Below are 20,677 nucleotides of genomic sequence, written 5' to 3'. Positions count from 1 at the left end.
CTAGACCTATTTATCCATCAGACATTAGAAGTTTATTGGGTTTAGCTGGTTACTACCGATATTTTGTTGAGGGTTTCTCGTCCATAGCGTCTCCTATGTCTAGACTAATTTAAGTTTCTGTGGTCAGATTCTGTGAGAAGAGTTTTCAAGAGTTGAAGAATCGACTCACTTCATCCCCAGTGTTAGCATTACCTGATGGTACAGACGGTTTTGTGGTATATTGTGATGCCTCTAGATTTTTTTTGGGTTGCATTTTGATGCAGAGAGGTAAGGTCATAGCCTATGCCTCTAGAAAGCTTAAGCCTTATGAAAAGAACTACCCAACCCGTGACCTTGAGTTAGCTGTTGGTGTGTTTGCTTTGAAAATTTGGAGACATTATTTGTATGGAGTGCATGTTGATGTGTTCACAGATCACAAAAGCTTGCAGTATGTGTTTACTCAGAGGGAGTTGAATCTTCAACAGAGGAGATGGTTAGGATTGTTGAAAGATTATGATATGAGTGTGCTGTATCATCCGAGAAAGGCCAATGTAGTGGCAGACGCCCTTAGTAGATTGTCTATAAGCAGCGTTGCTAATGTGGAGAATGATAAGAAAGAGTTAGCTCAAGAAGTGCATCTATTAGCCAAATTGGTTGTTAGATTAGTTAATTCTGCTGAAGGGAATGTTTGGGTTCAGAGTAGTTCCGAATCTTCCCTAGTTTCGAAAGTGAAAGAGAAGCAAGATAAGAATTATAGTTTGGTCAAACTGAAGGACTCGGTTAAAGACCAAAAGGTAGAGGTTTTCTCCCAAGGGGGAGACGGTGTGTTGAGGTACCAAAGTAGACTGTGTGTGCCATGTGTTGATAATTTGAGGCAGTGTATTATGGCTGAAGCGCATGGAGCATGTTATTCTATTCTTCTCGGCGCTACCAAGATGTACCCCGACTTGCAAGAAATCTATTGGTGGAGTGGTATGAAGAGAGATATAGAAGAGTTTGTAGCTAAATGTGCAACTATCAACAGGTTAAGGTAGAGCACCAAAGACCTGATAGTTCGTTGCAAGAGTTTGGTATTCCCACTTGGAAGTGGGAATAAGTGAATATGGATTTTATGACTGGTTTACCCCATTCTCTTCGTCAGCATGATTTGATTTGGGTTATTGTTGACAGATTGACAAGTCAACATATTTCTTGCCAATTCACACGTCCTATACAACTGAGGATTATGCTAAGTTGTATATCCGAGAGTTAGACAAATTGCATGGAGTTCCCTTGTCTATCATTTTAGATAGGGGTACTCAATTCACTTTTTAGTTTTGGAGAGCTTTTCAGAAAGTTCTTGGTACCCAAGTTCGTCTTAGTTCAGCTTTTCATCCACAGACAGATGGTCACGCAGAGAGGACCATTCAGACTTTAGAGGATATGTTAAGGGCATGTGTTCTTGATTTCAAGCGTAGTTGGGATGATCATTTGCCATTGATTGAGTTTTTTTATAATAATAGTTATCATGCTAGTATTCAGATGGCCCCATTTGAGGCTCTCTATGGGTGAAGATATAAATCGCCGGTTGGTTGGTTTGAAGTGGGTGAGGCCACTTTGATTGGGCCAGAGATGGTGTTTGAATCCATGGAGAAAGTTTAGTTGATTAGAGAGAGATTAAGACCAGCCTAGAGCAGTCAAAAATCTTATGCAGATGCGAAAAGAAGAGATCTTGAGTTCAAGGTTGATGATCTAGTGTATTTGAAAGTTTCACCCATGAAAGGGGTGAAGAGATTTGGCAAGAAGGGGAAACTTAGTCCACGTTATGTTGGTCCTTTCCATATTTTGAGTTGTGTTGGGAAGGTGGCGTATGAGCTTGAACTACCCGCATATTTATCTTCAGTTCATCCAGTGTTTCATGTGTCCTTGTTGAAGAAATGCATGGGTGATTCAGCTGTTATAGACCTTCTAGAAAGCACAGATATTCAAAATAGCCTTTCTTATGAAGAAGTTCCAGTAGAGATTCTTGATTGTCAAATTCGTAGACTAAGGAACAAAGAAGTTCCCTTGGTCAAAGTCCTGTGGCAAAATCAGTCCGTTGAGGGCACTACCTGGGAAGCAGAAGTAGACCTGCTTACCAAGTATCCTCATCTCTTCTCAACAAACTTAGATTCAACCGAAGGTAATAGTTTTTGTTCATTCAGTTCTATTCTAGTCTCAGATTCAGCTATATAGTTATCTTCATGTAAATTCATGTACTTACAACTCAATTTAGTAGCTCATTATAGTTGAGATGCAGTCATTCAGTTTATTTCAGTTGTGCATGATAGCTTATAGCCTTAAATTTCTTAGAAATTTTAGCTTAATTAACCACATTCAAGGACGAATGTTCCCAAGGGGGAGATATTGTAATATCCCACACTTTTTCCTAGATCAAATTCATTCCTAGAATGTTAAGGGAGAGCTTCAAAGATGAATACCTTTTTATTTCATGCGGTATTTTCTAGATTTAGGCTTTCTATTGTGTGGGAAATTGAATAAGATTTCCAACGATATAAGATTCATCTAAATCCGATAACCAAGTAAGAAGTTATGTCGACTTTAAGTCTCAGTCGTAAAACACCATAATTTGGGCCCATAGCGCGTCGCAGAGAAGTGTAAGATCACAATTTTCAAATTCCAGTAAGACTCCACGATCATGGCATATCGCGGAGGAGTCCCATTTCATATTTGTCAATTTCTAGTGAGCCTACGCGATATTCGCGCGTTGCGCCAGTGGCCAAAATGGCAAATATAAAGGGGCACAACAATTGTGGTGCATCGCGGTGAACGCCTAGTTTCCACTCGTCCTTTTCCAGTAAGCCACTGTAATAGTGGTGCATCACGGTGGCCTAGTAAATTAGGATTTTTGATCGTTTTGTCAGTTCCAATTTAATGTTTAATAGGGGCGTTTTGGTCAATCCCCAAGGCCCCAATCTATCCAAAACATAAGATTAAGCATATTCAAGGCACTTTATGCCCAAATTCATCCATTCTCTTTCAAAGCAAAACCCTAAAGCTCTAAAATTTCTTCTCCAATTAATCAAAATCATCCCTTGGTTCTCCAAGAAAGCTTAAGATTGAGAATTTCGAAGTCAAGATGATCAAGAATTCATCACCAAGAACTCAAATAGGGATCAATAACTCAAGTTTCTTCATCTAATCATTTATCAAGGTATGTGAGGTTTATGAACAAGGATCTTCTTTCATCCTTGTTCCCAAAACCAAGTTTTCTATTAAAAATTTCAAATGATTTTGAATGTTTATACATAATTTTAAATTAGGGTTCATCCCCTTTGTTCCCAATTGCAAAATTATGAGTTTTGAATGATTTTAAAAGTTGAATTGCATGTCTATGTTCATATTTTCATGCATATTACAGAAATTTCTAGATTTTAAGTTGATTTTTGAATGTTTACATTACCAAGCATGAATATTATGATGTTTTAACATGAGATTGAAGCATGGATTATTATCCCAAGATTGATTATTATGATTTCAATAAAGATGTTGCTTTAAGCATCTTATGAACAGATTATTTACAGTTTTCAGTAAAGATTTGATCTTTCGATCATTGGTTTAGCTTTGGAATCTATTTTACTGATTATTATAGTTTACAAAACTCATAACAACTTTATTTAAAGATTTACTCAGATAAATGCATAACTATTTTTTCATATAAACCCTTATGCTAATTTTAAAAAGTGGATTTCCAATAGTTTGAGCATACAAATTTAAGAGGGAGTAGTATTTAGCACCAAGCGGGAAGTGTGGGATTAGCGTGCCCTATCTTCCACAGAACTACGAGCCAATGTAGGTACAAATTATGAGATTATTCCCATTTCTATATGGTTGATAGATTTAGTTTGTGATCGATCACATGGACAGTAGGTTATACTCTCTGGAAAAAGTATGACACCTCTGCCCAACATGAGGTTTCTTCCTTAGGAGGACAAGACATTGGACTCCATGTAGCTCACATAGTTTATGTTGGTTAAGAGAACCTCCCTACAACTTAATAGTAAAGATTTTCAGAATAGTTTCTAAAAGTATTTCTCCCTCCTAGCTAAAAAAAAAAGAAAGGAATAACAGAAAAGCTTTTAGAAAACTAAATGTAAAGGCTCACAAATTTTCTTCAGATTATTTTTTACAGAAAGATAATAGCTTCAGATTTTAGCTTTCAGATTTTAGATTTTAGAGTGAGTCTTTTCTACACTTAGACAGAATGATTTAAAGAGAGAATACAAGTACAACTTTTAGAACTAAATGTTATAAATCACTAGATTTATAAAGTATGCTTTGCTTCTCATGATTATTATTTCAAGTATTTCAGATATTCCATCTTCTGTGAGTTATTTATATTTAGCATACATTGAATTATAAAAGATGATGATGAGATAATGTTTTTTACTTATGCATTTCACCCCCATATCATCAGTACATCCTCAAAGTACTGATCCATATATATGTCTATGTGCTACATTATCTCATAATGTAGGTTCATGTGCTCAGTTTTAGCAGCATGAGTAGTTCGAGCATCTCTACCTACATCCAATAGTTAGTGAGTCCTCATAGTTTGGGAACTTAGACGTTCATATATTTTAGCTTATTAGTTTTTATGCTGTAGCATTTTTTTCAAACAGTTTGAGTTAGCTGAGGGTTTGTCCCAGTGACTCTCTAGTTATTAGTAGTAGAGGCTTGTCAGACTGTTATTTTTGATTCAGATTATTCAGTATTGATGTTTCAGACATTAATCTCAGATATTTCAAACATTTTCCACATTCTAGCATGACTTTTATGTCTATACTTCCATTATTATGAGATTTAAGCTCAGTAGTATGCAGACAGGGTTAGCTTAAGGCTACTTGTAGTCGTGAGCATCGTGTGACATTCTGAGGCCAAGTTTTGGATCATTACAGTTTGATAGGTTAGAATTAATGAGGCTGAGGGGGCCATAAAGATGGTGCCGATACCCTATTATGAATTAATGATGGTTGTTGCTCATGTTTATGCGTGTCAAGTTTTGAAAAGGGATCAATATTTGGTGTCATTGTAGAGATCCAATAGTGATTAGACTTAACTTTAAGTGTGCATTGGACTCTGAGAAGGCCTTCGAAGCATTACACTATATTAAATAAGAACGAAATACCAATAGAAATTCCCCTTGTCTAAATTTATATGAAATGGTTGTTCTAGAAGAGGATTATATGCCAGAAGGAGTGATAAGAGAATAATTATGAGGGAAAGAGGGAGTTGATGAAAGCCTATATCATCTAAGAGCTAATTGAAGAGGAAAATATAGAGTAGCAAGGAACTTCTAGCTAATCTGGCATATGTATCTGAATTAGAACATGAGAAATCTAAATCAAGTGCAAATATGAAAGTGTATCCAGTACTTAAAAACCATTTGTTGTATCTCTGTACTGGTCGGGATGATCACCTATATAGAAAATACAGAACCCAAAGAAAGCAGTTTTGCGGGGCACCGAGGGTTGAAATAATGTACCATAAGTAAATAAAACTTGGCCCAAGAACAACTGCATTTAAAATAATCAATGCCTTCTTGTTTGTGGTTTCGATTAGGTCCACTGCTATTGACCTAATCGGAACCACAAACAAGATTGAGTATCATTATTTCCTTAGAGATATGTATATAATTGATTGTGTTTTCTTTCCTTAGCATAATTTCAATATATCTTAGAGAAGATCAGATGCTTTCTGTAGTATATGAATCCCGATAATTTTCAAGCTTGTTTCCAGCTTGCTGATTTAGTATTCTATCTTGTCATTGTCGTTTTTAAGGTCAGCATAGAATTCTTGGTCTATTGTGAGCTGGTCAATAAGGGAGGAACACTTTCTTTGAAGTTGTGGGAATTGTAAAATGCCTTCAGAAGACTTTTAGAACACTTTCTTCGAAAGGCTTAAATGATACATGGAGGGTCGCTATGTTTGTTTTAGGTCAACGTCTTGATGCACACTCAAGTAGTGGTCTCAATAGTTGAACAACTAACTTTCTCGAGCACCGTTCAACTGTTGGGACAACTATTTGAGATGAAGAGATTGACCTAAAACAAACATAGCGACCCTCCATGTATCATTTGAGCCTTTTAAAGGCCTTTTACAATGCCAAAGCTTCAAAGAAAGTGTTCCTCCCTTATTGACCAGCTCATAAAATACAAATAACTCTACACTGACCTTAAATACGACAATGACAAGATTGAATACCGAATCAGCAAGCTGGAGGCAAGCTTGAAAATTATCGGGATTCATATACTATAGCAAGCATCTAATCTTCTCCAAGATATGTTGATAGCATTCTAAGGCAAGAAGACAAAAATAATTATATCCATATTGCTAAGGAAGTAATGATAATCTTGTTTGTGGTTTCGATTAGGTCAATAATTGTAGACCTAATCGGAACCACAAACAAAAAGGCATGGAATGTAATTTAAAATTCAAAAAGTTTTGCCTTCGCTTAGTTTGCTTATTTTAAATACAGCTGTTCTTAGGTTAAGTTTTCTTTACTTACGGTATATCATTTCAATCCTCGCTTCCACACAAAGCTGCTTTCTTTGTATTCTATTATTTTCTATGTAGGTGATCATCTCGACCACTCTACCTAATCGCAGCTCCCCGACAATGTGTCCAATTGCAATAGTTTTCTTTTAAAGATACAACAGAAGGATTTTCAGTACTGGATACACTTTCCTATTTTCATTTGATTAAGATTTCTTATGTTCTAATTCAGCTACATCGGTCAGATTAGCTAGAAGTTCCTTTCTACCCTATTTTTTCCTCTTCAATTAGCTCTTAGATGATATAGGCTTTCATCAACTCTCCCTTTCCCTCATAAATATTCTCCTACCATTCCTTCTGGCGTATAATCATCACCCAGAACAACCAAACCATATAAATTTTGATGAGGGAAATTTTTGTTGGTATTCCATTCTTGTTTGATGCAGTGGGAGGCTTCTAAGGCCATCTCAGAGTCTAATTCACCCTAAAAGTTAGTCTAATCGCTATCGGATCTTTTTACAATGCCACCAAAACTTTATCACTTCATAAAGCTTGACACATAGACACGAGCAACAACCGACATTAAATCTTAATAGGTTATCAGAACCATATTCATGGTCCTTCATCCTTATTAGTTCAGATCTATAAAACTTAATTATAAAATTGCAGATATCTTGTTTGAATGAGCAATGCCTATTCAGTAAAAAACAACACTCACAAAATCAGTGTACTCTATGTATGTCTACATGATAATATTATTAGTAATACATACCTCCTACATATAAAGTTGTTCCATCTGCAAGCAACTTATTCTTTTGAACCCATCTTTACTGTAGCCTCTTGTGTTGGTCAGGAAAAAGCTGATCAATATTTATTTCCTTATATCTTAAAACAAGATAAAAATAATTATTGTTAAAAAGAGGTGAATGGAAAGATCATTATCCATCTGTTGTAATATATTACCAATTTATTACAATAGGCTCCACATCTGTTGCACCAACTTTTTATTTGTTCAACAGATTGTAAATCTATTGTAACAAATGGATAAGTTGTTGCAACAGATGTGGAGTCTATTTCAACAGATGTGTAAACTATTGTAATACATTATACCAGCCTTGGTAGTGGTTTGATTTGTTCCAACAGTTAACAACAACATCAACAACAAGCAAAAACCAAAGAAACAACATCAACAATAAAGAAACAACATCATTTGTTCCAACATAATCAACAACAACACATCACAAGTTCTAACAACACCAACCTCACCAAAAATAACAATAACACCATCAACAACAACACACCACAAGTTATAACAACCCCAAACCCACCAACAACATCAATAACCCCCATCAATAATAAAGAAACAAACAAAATCATGCCAAAAAAATGTGCCAACAAGGCTTTTAAACTTCTGTAAACAGATGACTTTTTTTGCATATTTTAGTAATAACAATGGTTCATTCTTTCAAGACTTAAAAGTAACCTTTCTTTCAAGTTTTTTAAATAAATATGATATGGGTAAAAGGTAATTAAATTAAAAAATAGACTTAAATAACTAATTTAAATAACTTGCAAAGAGCAAGACAAGAATGAAAGAGCAACAGTGAACCATACCTGCAATGTCAAAAGCAAGGGGATCTAAACAACAATTTTAGTTGAGAAAAGATATAGATTGGTTAAGATCAGAACGGATCCTTATGAGAAAGAGGAGAGAAAAGAGAGAGAAAAAAGAGACGACTGTGATAACCCTAAAGCGGAGAGAACAAAAGAGAAGAGAGATGAATAAATTTAGGGCTGAAGGAGAGTGAATTCTGGACATGGGTTTAAATGTTCATTAATACACATGAATAACTTGAGCGGCTCGAGGAAGATGGGCGACATTGAAAAGATAAGATAAGACTACTCAAGGAAGATATTTTTGAGTCATTGAAGAAATATTTTTTACTGCCTTAGTTGTATTAAAATAAAAAAAGATTTTCAAACAGATATATCATCTATTGCAATAGATATAAATATCTGTTTGGAAATTTTCCAATAGCTCAGTCATCTGTCGCAACAGATGCAAATATCTATGTTATAATTAAATCAGATAGGTAATCTATTACAATAGATATCTCAATATCTGTTTGAAAACTTCCCACAGCTCAGTCATCTGTCGTAACAAATGCAAATGCCTGTTGAAAATTTTCTACAGCTCACTTTTAAAACTTAATTTGGAGAATACAACTTTATAAAAAATACAATACGGTCTCTTTTTATATTTATTAATTTTTCAAACATTTATTAGAATCATTTAATAAATTCAAAAACTTTTTTATCTCCTCAAATCCTCTTCTTCTCTGGATTTTTTTGGATATTTTTTGAAAAAAAAAAGTTTGGGGCGACTCTTGCTTCCCAAGTCAAAATTTTTCTGTTTCTCTTGCTCAGATAAGTTTAATCTTCCTCCCCGATCAATTTAGATCCATTTTAGTATATTTTTTTTCTTTCGCTTTGTGTTGGGGTTCTTTTAGTCAAAATTTGAGTTTTTAGTTAGCATTGTTGATTCTGCATGTTTAATAGGGTTTTCCATTGGATAATGACTAGAAAAAATTTGTATTTTTATTACGTATTGATTTTAAATTTGTTATATTGAATTGAACCCATTTGAATGGTGTTCTTATTGTTGTGAATTGCACTGCCAATAGCTGGAGAAGTTGGACCTTGATTTGCATGTTTGATTCGATGAGGTTTTCCATTTTTCTTAATAGACCAGTGGTCGATAGATCGACTACTGTAGATTTATTTTTGCTGTATTTTTTTTATTTTTATTAATAGACTAGTGGTCGATAAATCAACCCCTGCAAATTCATTTTTGGTTGTAGATCATAAATGGTGAGAGTTTATAGAGCAGTTAAAAGGGTTGCTTCCAGTGCTTCCAGCAGTAGGAAGCGAAAAGCCGAAGAAGTTTCCAAAACTTTGAAAAGGAAAAAAACTGTAGTCGATGAATCCAAGTTGGAAACTGAATAAAAAATCCTTGCCTATATTTTTGAATATAATGAGAGTAGTGCACATTAGAGTGACAATGTTGAGGATAGTGAAGGGAAAAGAAAAGGGAAAGCAAAGAAGAAAGTGAAAGTTATAGCAGTGAAGATGAGGACAAGAGAGATGGTGGAGTCGGGGAGGAGGAGGATCCGCTATCCTTGCCAATTTGTGCAGGAGATATCTCCGTTGAGTCGTACGACCTAACAACTTGGATAGATAAACTAGGCTCTTTTCCTGCAAAGATTTTCGTAAGAATAAGAATGGTGGTCTATCCTAAGATTAGAAGGATTCTTGTTGACCAAAAGTTATATGCTAATTTTAAGAAGACTTGTTTCGAACACTTAAGGCATATGCCATAACATTTTAAGTTTATGGACAAATGGTCCATTATGTGTTGCTGCGATGTATCAAAAATAATAACAAAACTGCATGAAATTTGGTTCTGTGTGAACGGTAAGTCAATTTATTTCTACTTTAAGGAATTTTCTCTAATTATGGGGCTCAATTGTTCAGCATATCCCCTTGAATAAAAAATGAACAAAGTCCTCCAAAATGGCGAAAGGTTTTATTTTAAGGTGACAAAGAATAAGAGCATTATAGCCTCAAGGTTGGTTAGCCTGATCAAAGGTAATAGGTTGACTAATCAACAAAAGTTGAAGTGCACTTTGGTTTGGTTCGTTCACTTGATGCTGCTACCAAAGGACCCGTTAAAGAAGGTGGTTTCAGACCAAATCAAGATGGCGGCTGATTTAGATTTCTTTGGGGGGTATCCATGGGGAAAAGAGTCATTTGGGATGACATTGAGCTATTTGAAAAAGAACATTTATTTGACAAAGCTTAAAGAAGACTTTGTGAAGAGGAATAATGCATCGTACGCATTATATGGCTTTCCCTGGATGTTTTTGTTACTTATAATCTACCATCTTATTGATTTATTATTGAATCTTACCTATTTATGTAATAATACATAGACCCTGTAGATTTACTTATGCTTCTATTGATTGTAGGTTTGGATATATGAGGCCTTTCCTTATCTAGAAAGGTACACCGGTAAGTTGTTGGATACTCCTTTGCCTATTCCCCAGCTTCTTAAATAGCACATACCGAAGTGTGACAACATAATGGAAGGAGAACCATTTAAGTACAAAGGAAACAACTCCAAGGTCAAATTATACTTATTATAATATGATAATAATATTATTATATTAGTGAGTGTCGTATAATTTATATTTAATTTTTTATAGATTGTGCACCCATACCTTACCCCTATCGTTCGTGAGATGGAGCAGAGATACATGAAAATATTTAATCCATACACGAACAAAGTTAAGGATACATTTATCGATGCCTTGAAGGTGTAGCTAAAAGGCCTGATTATCCTGACTTCATCAGCGGAGGTCGCAGACGAAGACGAAGATTTGGGTGGTCACAATTATGTTCCAAGTCAGTGCATGCTTGTGATCATGCTGGTTCAAGTGGACTCAAAACTACACTCGATGCTTCTAATAATGATGACCTGCATGAGCGTGTTACTGTGCTCGAGAAAAGTGTTTTGGATACTGCTTCTTTTGTTAGAGATGAGAAGTTGAAGAGAATCGAGAAGAAGAAGAAGAAGCATTAAGATCAAGGTAAACTAATTTATTTTTTGCTCTTCCAATTTAATTTTCTTGCATAATTTTTGTAATTCTTTCAAAAAAAAGCAGTGCACCCCGATAGTCCCCCTCGTAGTCGACATCAAGTAAACCTTGAAGAATCTGCAGTTGTAGTAATTGACATTGCTGCAACAGATGAAAAAGATGAAGAAGAGATGAAAGAAGAAGAAATAGAAGAGGAAAAGGCAGTAGATGAAGAAGATAAGAAAGAAGACGAAAAAGATGAAGAGAGAACAGCTAAACAGGAAGCAGAAAATGAGGAGGAAACAAAAGAAGAGAAAAATGAGAAGACCGTTGATGAAGAAAAAGTGGTTGAATAGGATTACGAAAATATATAAGAAGAGAAGAAATTAGAAGAAGAAGAAGAAGAAGAAGAAGAAGATGAAGAAAAGAAGAAAATGAGAAGAAAGAAGTAGAAGAAGAGGAGAAAAAACCTGAAGAATTTAAAGTGGATGTGATGGGCATTGTTAAGGAACTCAATGATGATAACATGTAGTTCGATGGTGTGGATCCAACAATTCTCTTAATGCTTTTGTTGTTTTTAATGATTTTTGTTTTATGGATAATTGAATTACATATATTTGGCATGTCAATGATGACATTTACTGATGAAATTATGTTCAGTTATTTCATTGTCTTGTTAGATTAAACATTTGTTTGAATAGTGTTACCAGTTCAGCTATTGTCCTAATTTATAGAGGTCGATGACAAATATTGTAGAAATTGTTCTCTATAATTTTTAGACTGAACGCACGATCAATTAAATAAATCATATATATACAATGACGATAAATAAGTTTACTGTTATATATTGCATTGTGCCACCAATTCAGTAACTATCATGGTTTATCGAAGGTCCATCGATTGTGTCTTTTGTAAATCATAGACGCAAAGCTTTGTCAATAATATACCATATTGGTTTATTGCCCTTAGTAGCATATTAGGAAAAAAAAGTAATAATTAATTAATAATTAAATTTCATCCAATCAAATGAGCTTAAACAAGTCATGTGATCGTATGAGAGTCCACGTAAATTGTAGAAGGTGATCAAAGATGTGTGAGGATGGGTAGTGGTGGTACAACCAACATCCTTAGGGTAATGTTTACCCAAAGCATAAGTATGTTATGGGGAATTCATTTGTTTAACCACAACTCATCATTTGTTCCACCACAAGTCATCAACTCATACATCTTTGATCACCACCTTCAATTTACCTGTACTCTCATACGAGCACATGACTTGTTTAGGCTCATTTAATTGTAGAAAATCTAATTATATAATATTTTATTAATTAAATAATCCTTTTTAAAATATGTGCTAGTCATGGTCTATAAATAAATATCCTCATCTATTTATTTAATTGTGGAAGTAGTTCCCAATCTATTTAAGATTATATAAGGTCAAGTAAATGACTAAGCATAGTCCAACATAAACTACGAACTACTTGATTAATAAATGCACTAGACGGGGATACATATTCATAGACCATGAGTAGCACATATTTTGAAAAGGATTATTTAATTAATAAAATAATATATAACTGGATTTTATGCAATTATGAGCCTAAAAAAGTCATGTGATCGTATCGGAGTCCACGTAAATTGAAAGTGGTGATCAAAGATGTGTGAGTTGATGACTTGTGGTTGAACAACCAACATCCTTAGGGCAATGTTTACCAAAGCACAAGTACGTTGTGAGGAATTAATTTGTTCATCCACTACCCATCCGCATACATCTTTGATCAACTTCTCCAATTTACTTGGACTCTTATAGGATCACATAACTTGTTCAAGCTCCTTTAATTGCATAAAATCTAATTATTTATTATTTTATTAATTAATTTTTCCTTTATTTTTTGAATATGCTACCTAGAGCAATAAGCCAATGCGTTATATTATTGACAAGGCTTTAAGTCTAGGATTTAGAATGGACATAATATATGGACCTCAAATCACTTTCCCTTATTTAATTATTTATATCTTTGACAATGTACTAATATTTTTTGGACCATTTCACCAACTCGTATATACCTTAGCATTGACCGAGTGTGGATTTATAGGGTTTAGCATCTACCCAATGCATAACAAGGCATCGATTTTATTTACGATCTATGCAAGAGGTCCAGCAGTATGGTCTATTAGTAATAAAGCTTGTAGTTTGTGGTTTACAATCGACACAATTACATTTATTTAATTATTTATATTTCATAAACCTACATAATGGAATCCATCAATTACGTAGACAGCCATGCGTATTATTGATAGTGGTCAATCATATACTATATCAAACGTGCAATTAATTTTTTAGAAATCAACATAATCGTCGATAGAATGGATTCATTATCCATTAGCATATATGAATTCATATATATATAAGATAGACCATTAGTTTTGACGTCTGACAACTATTTCATTCATCTTCTAATAGGGGAAATCGCAAAATTACAACCAAGAACATAATTGTATAATTAAGGTAGAGACAAACAGAAAGGGCATTGCAATAAAATTTTAAACACTCATTGTAGCAATGGTTTAACACCAAATTTATAGCAAAATACGAGTAAAAAGGGAAAAAGAATGAAGTTTTCATCTAACAAATTCCTTAGCCATGAAAGCTTCTCTGCAATGAACTTACAACTATAGCTACAACAATAATTAAAACCTAAACTAAGGGGATGGTGGGGGGTGTTGAACTCCTTAGGATACATGTTCAGCCTCTCTACTGTCACCTGTAAAAATTAAGTGATATGCCGGAGTTCACGATGGAGGTTCTCCCTATCCTGACCCAGACCATATAAGAGACGGTCCAGGTCATAATGGAGGAGGAAAATGTCATAGCTATGCTAGATATGAACCCTTCCTCATGGCCTGAGTGAAATGCTCGCCATCTGGTTGTATTTATTGATTTTTTTATGTTGAAGAAATTGAATATTGTAAATAGTTGATGGTTGTTTATATAGACCAAAATAGAAGCCGTCGGTCTTCCCGATTAATTATAGGTAGACCCATTCGTTGGTGGAATTCGAGGAGATAGCATATATCTAATCGACGTAGGATGTGAGTGGATGTGCAACTGCTTTTTTAATGTGTCATAAATGCTTAACTATTCATCTGTTCGTTTGAATAATTAGACTTTTTAATAAACCAAGAATATAATCAAAATAAATAATGTGGTATATAAAGAATAATCCCAATAGTCTTGATACACAATATATCCTAATAAACTATGTGTGTTCTAGGGTTGTATATAAGAAGTGATGATGTCAACCTAGTGTCTAAATACTTAATTTTTCAAGACTTGTGTCAAAAAACATAAAAACAGTTTCCAAATGTGTCTATTTTGCAAAATGGAGTTATCTAAGAAATGTACCTCCTTAGTAGTATTTTATCTTTATTCATTAGGATAGAAGATTGCTTTGAAAAAAAGATTTTCAAAAAGATATGTCATCTGGTGCAACTGATATCTATTTCTGTTTGAAAATTTCCAACAACTCAGTCATTTGTTGCAACAGGTTTTTTTTACAATTGATTTTAATAAATAATTAAGATCAATTCGGACCAAATTAACAATTTCAAAACTTGTCATTCTTTTCAAAATAATACAAATCAACCCAATACAAATCATCCATTTGCGAAAAAAATATTTCATCATTTCAAATATTGAGTTCTAACTTTTTTCTTTCTCTCTCTACAACACAAACAATAACTACTCAGCTTATTGCTCAATCCTTCAAAACAGATTGATTTTTTTTCCATTTTCGACCACACAGTTGTTATTTTTTACTTCATTCTCACTTGTATCCATCATTTTCTCTGTCTTCGTAGGTAACAGAGTTAGAGAAAAGTTATACATTAGTTCATTATTCTAAAAATTAGGTCTTTTTAGATTATGATGAAAAATAAGACTTTTAGTTGTATTACCTTCGAGAATGGGTTAAGAATTTTGAGTTTTGATCCTAAATAATGTAAAAGAATTTGAGAAAACTCTAGTTTTTATCGCAGTGTTTTGTTGACTGTCGTGGTATTGTTAGATGATATTTCTGGTATTATTGGTGGTTGTGTCGGTGTTGGTGGTGGTGCCGGTGGTTTTGGTGTTGGTATTGGCGGTGGTGTTAGCTGTCTTGGTGGTCTTGATGCGGGTATTGGTGGAATTGATGGTCTTGGTGGTAGTGTTGGTAGTATTGGTGGTCTTGGTGGCATTATTGGTGGTCTTGGTGGCATTGATGGTGGTCTTAGTGGTACATCTATTGCAACAAGTGGAACATCTGTTGGGAGATATTAAATAGGTGTTCAAACAGATTCTCCATCGATTGCAATAGGTGGAATAGTTTAAAAATTATGCAGATATCAAATGCGATGTATTTTTTGTTTTTCTATTATTTGTAGTTAAAAGATGTCTCCCAAAAAAAAGAAATTGAAAGTGGATCAACTTCTGATAACCCAACAAAAAGGGCTAGAGTACAGATGGATTCAGAGGAACTTCCTGAACAATCTCAGTCAGGGGAAAATGAGTCTGAGAAAAGTTATGAAAAGGGAGATAGAGAAGGGTATATAGTGGCTGGTGAGAAAAGTAAAAGTGAGGATGAAGAATAAGATAAACAAGATGTAATGCCTCACCAATGGGGTGTGAAATAAGATCAAAATTCCATCATGAAGCTGTCAAAACTATTAGTATTGTCAAGTTTCAAGTTGCGATGTGGATAGATCACCCTGCAAAAGTAACTGGTGATCTTGTACTTAAATGTCATCTGGAGAAACCTTTTGATGAATTTAGGAATATTATGAAGGATGAAAACATAGACGGACATTTTAAGAAGAGCTGCTTTGGACACTTTATTGAGCTGCCTGAGGATCACACTATCTATTTTCGAATGAGCATGGTATATAGTCTTCTCAAGCGCAGGATCAAGTACATGAGGGATGATAAATATTCGAAGAAGGGCAAAAAAAGATGGATGAAATCTGGATCAACTACTGTGGTATGCCGGTTTGTTTTGATTTGAAAGAGTTTGCCATAGTGACAGGCTTGAGATGCAATTATCCAGAAGAACCTCTGATCAAGAACCCCTCCTTCCCCCCAAAAAGTCAAAGGCAAGCAGGACAACCAAACCACTACCATTAAATAGATGAAAGGCATTTTCCAACCAACTACCCATCAAAATGAACAAATGCAAGGAAAAAATAGATGGGTTGTTGGACATTGTTGGACGTAGCTATAAAGTGGCGAATTTAATAAAAGATCTCAAGTATAAAACAATACCAAAGCAGTACAGGGAGAAATTGTGCTTAGTTTAATTTGCCCATGTCGTTATATTGGCAAGAGATATCAACTGTGTCTTAGAAAATGATTTGTTGAAGCTTGCTAATAATTTTGAGAAATTCAACTATTATCCCTGGGATATGACATCTACTACTTGACTGTCAAATATTTACTGACAAAGTTATCCCTAAAGACGATCACATTATACGGCTTTCATAATAAATTTAATCACTATTTTTTTACTCATCCATAATTTTATATTGAATAATTATTATCATTATTTTTTTCTTGCTTCCTGTTTACATATTTTAGGCTTGGGCATTTAAAGCCATTCTTCCCCTCCGAAAGTAGGTCAAGGATTACCCGAACAAGGTTTCCCATCCAAGAATCCTGAGGTTGTTGGCTGTGAAGAACAACATAAGAATTAAGGAGGATGATCTCTTTAACCCTCCAGATGATGCAGTACATCTTCTTTCAAGTAAAATAATTTGACTCAAAGAAAGATATTGAAACAAATGTGTCATCTATTGCGACAGATGGGTTATTCGTTGCAACAGATTACCCGTCCACTGCAACTGGTGCAACAGATGGGTAATCTGTTATGACAGATGATCCATATTTCATAATAGATTAACCATCTATTGCTTTGGTTCCTTGAACCCGACTCAACAGATACCCATTTATTTTAAATTATGCAACAGATGAGTAATCTAATGTAACATATTATTAATCTGTTGCACATACAAATTAGATGTTGCGATAGATAGATCATCTGTTACATTAGTTTACTATGTTAACATATAAACCAACTAACTGCAAATTATTATTATATGATTTAAAAGTATTTATCCTTTTTATAGGTTATTCATCCTTGGATCGTGCCTACAGAGCAGGAGTTGGGGATGACTTTTTTTACTATTCTAGGGGTGTCATACCATCCAATAAGGTAAGGGAGCCATACACTCCTACAGTGCCAGTTAGGAGGAAGAAAAGAAAAATTATCCAAATAATCTCCAGCCTGAAAACAAAAAAGATTGGAACTCCTCCCTCTCAAAAATTTGTTGAAGTTTTGGTGCCACTGAAGAACGTGGACATATACGCGGGGCTTGGGCGACCAAGAGAGGATGGAACTATGAAATTCCAAGAATCCCAAGAAGAAGAAAATAGCAGAAGAATACACCATGCATATATTTGATGCCCAAAACTTCAGGAGCATGTTAGCTATGCGTAAGTGGCACGTGGATAAGGTAAGTTTACTTTTCCTAAGATAGCCTTCTAATCTACTTCATGAAAAAAAAGCTACGCAACAGGTGTGTCGTCTATTGCAATAGATGGGTATTCTGGCATAATTGGTGAGTGTTCTGTTGTAACAGATTAAACATAAGTCGCATAAGTTGTGTTAGCTAGGTAATCTGTGAGCAGATTTAGAGAACCCTATGCAATAGATGGACTATCTGTTCCATCTTTCCACTATGTTTTTCTTCTTTATAATTACTAACCTATTTAAAAATTATCTTCTTATATCACAGTATGTTGTTGAAATTCTCTGCCTCATGAGGGGCAGGAAATTAGTGTACCTCGATTTTATGATGCTGCCAATAGGATAACGGACCTCAACTTCTATAATAATTTTAAGAATAGGTACAATTATCTTAAGGATCTAGCTGAAAATCCCGATGGCCCAGGATTTTTATCAGTTAGTTTCTACATACAAATGGGAGGAAGATATGATTAACTATGTTAGAGTAGTAGAGGATTTTATTAGTTAGTTTCTACGTACGAATGACATGGGCTTTTGAAGGCTAAAATAAGGGAATGCACCTTCAAAAGAATAAAATTGGTGTCGAGTGCGGGCTGTACTCACTAGCATACATTGAACGTTTACTGATCGGGACGAAAATATCCGATTTATGCGACACCATTGCGGAAAACATACAAGAGGTATGGGCACAAAAAATAAAGAAAGTTGATTTTTTTATAATGCAATAGATTGATTATCTGTTGCAACAAATTTATTATCTGTTTAGAAGGTTGGTCATCTATTTTACTATGCAGATGTCTGTCTCTGTCGTAATAGATATACAATCTGTTTTAACACATAGTCTATCTGTTGCAAATGATAGATAATCTATTGGAACAAATAAAAAAAGTAGGAAGACTTGTTTGATAATTTCCAACAGATGACCTATATGTTGCAACATATGTCTAAATCTGTTTGATAATTTCCAACAGATATGTCGTCTATTGCAATAGATGTATTATCTGTTCTGATATTTGAATCTAGTATTCCATTTCAATTAATAAGTTCAAAACTAAGGATTAAATTATATTCATAGACAACATAAAATAAATTGAACCCTTCAGAAATTACATGAAATAACTCAAAAATAAATAAAATGTAAAAAAATCAATATGGGTACAAATGATATACTCTACAAATAAATTAACAATTTAACCTGTTCTATAGAATTTGGCTTTGGTCGTCGTGGATCTTTGTAACAACCCAAAATCACCTTCCGGGACGTTACACGGTGCTTAGGGCTACAAATAGCCCCAAGATAACCCTTTGAGACTATCACTTCTCATAATAACTCACTCAAGAAGGAATATACAAAACACTGGCACTGCCATATCAAATGAAAGGAAATACAAAGATAATACTCGGTCCAAACGACCACAATACTGGAAATCTCATCACAACCATAGTCTCATAACTAGTCCGACGAAGCGTCTACTACTCTATGAACTCAAGAGTCGTTGGGATAGGTTCCCAACTAACTCAAACTGAACTAAAAGTAATAAAATAAACACTTGAATACTAAAATGTCTAATGATAGGTCCTCGAACCATGAGGACTCACCACTGTAGAAATATAGATGAAGGTACTCGAGAATCACTTACGAGACTGGGACTAAGCACCTGAACCTACATTATAAGATAATGTAGCAAATAGACGTATATGTGGATCCACACTTGGGAATGTACTGAGTATATGGGGGTGTATGAATTTACATAAAACAATATCCATACTCTTTAATCAAATCATGCAAGCAAATAGGAATGACTCACATGGCTTGAATAAGTCTAAAATGTAAAGCTCATAAATCATGTAGAATGAAGCATGTAACACAAATCTCGTGAGTCATTATACTTTGGCTTTAAAATCTGTGCTCTCCTCTTATTCTCATTACTCATACGATGAAGAAAGCTTTAAACAATATTTTCAACTCATGCATATATCTCATGGGGAGTAAAACTTCTTCAATGCTCAAAAACTTATGACTCTTTTGAACTCAAACACTTGGAACTTGGAATCATATAACTTTGGTTAGAAAATCGGTGATCAACTCGTATTAGTAGAGAAAATTACTTCCTTCTTTGGAAAATACCCAAAGAAGTTCGTTCATTTTAGAAAATATCTTATCCCAAAGCTTTAGGGAAAAATACTCTATCTCAATGGAAAATACTTTAGTTTAGGGAGGTTATCTTAACCGACATAAACCGAGCTACATGGAGTCCAACGTCTTGTCCTCCTAAGGAAGAAACCTCACGTTGGGGAGAGGCATCATACTCTTTCCAAGGAGTATAATCTTAACTCAGTGATCACTTATCTTAGCCTCGGGCCCAATCATCTCGGCCTCAGGCCCAAAATCTCAAACCTATGGTGGCACGTAGTTCTGGGGTAAGAAACCATGGTAACTTACCTAACTCGGTGCTAAATACTACTCCCTTTAGTTTATCTCGCTCATCTCATAGAAATCCATTTTGAAAATAATCTAATGGTTCATGTAAAATCTCATAAGTTGCAGAAAATTATAGTTTATATAAGCCTTTGGGCACAAGGGTGAAAAGATTACCTATGTTCAAAACCCCACATATCTTAGATTATGAAATTGGATGAACAAGCTTGATTTAAACTCTTCTTCTTACTCTTGATAGAGGGTTCTTGCAACCTTTGAACTTGGGGAACTCAAATCTCAACTCAATTTATAGAATCTATCGTGAGTTCTTGGATTTCTTAGAGAAGGGTTTTAGATTTGATCTTGAGGGAGAAACCTTAGCTCTCTTGTGTTTTGGATGATGAATGAAGCCATTTGCTTCGCTTGGAATATATCTAGTTGAATAAAGAGTGGAAAATATTGAAAAGCCCTTTTAAAAATAAGTTAAAAATACTGAACGGGGGCTGCGACGGTCGGAGCGATGGTCCATCGCTAGTCTGACGGTCCGTCAG

General features: G+C 34.6%; 1 protein-coding gene across 1 annotated transcript; it reads left to right on the top strand.

Annotated features, from left to right (window-relative positions):
* Positions 1-14,627: 14,627 nt before the first annotated feature.
* On the top strand, positions 14,628-15,779 carry LOC107844249 (ctenidin-1-like). The gene is made up of 3 exons (XM_016688709.1): positions 14,628-14,658; positions 15,218-15,424; positions 15,688-15,779. The coding sequence occupies exons 1-3, from the start codon at positions 14,628-14,630 to the stop codon at positions 15,777-15,779; spliced, it is 330 nt and encodes a 109-aa protein (XP_016544195.1).
* The last annotated feature ends 4,898 nt before the right edge of the window (positions 15,780-20,677 follow it).

The sequence above is a fragment of the Capsicum annuum genome, chromosome 10, assembly GCF_002878395.1.
Source record: "Capsicum annuum cultivar UCD-10X-F1 chromosome 10, UCD10Xv1.1, whole genome shotgun sequence".
Taxonomy (NCBI): Eukaryota; Viridiplantae; Streptophyta; class Magnoliopsida; order Solanales; family Solanaceae; genus Capsicum; species Capsicum annuum.
This window is presented reverse-complemented; position numbering and strand designations above follow the sequence as displayed.

Excerpts from the sequence above, each read along its gene's own strand:
- LOC107844249 (XM_016688709.1), top strand. The coding sequence starts at position 14,628 with ATGTCATCTGGTGCAACTGATATCTATTTCT. Across the intron at positions 14,659-15,217 it reads TGCAACTGATATCTATTTCT|ATGATATTTCTGGTATTATT; the intron begins GTTTGAAAATTT and ends TGGTATTGTTAG. Across the intron at positions 15,425-15,687 it reads CATTGATGGTGGTCTTAGTG|GGGAAAATGAGTCTGAGAAA; the intron begins GTACATCTATTG and ends AATCTCAGTCAG.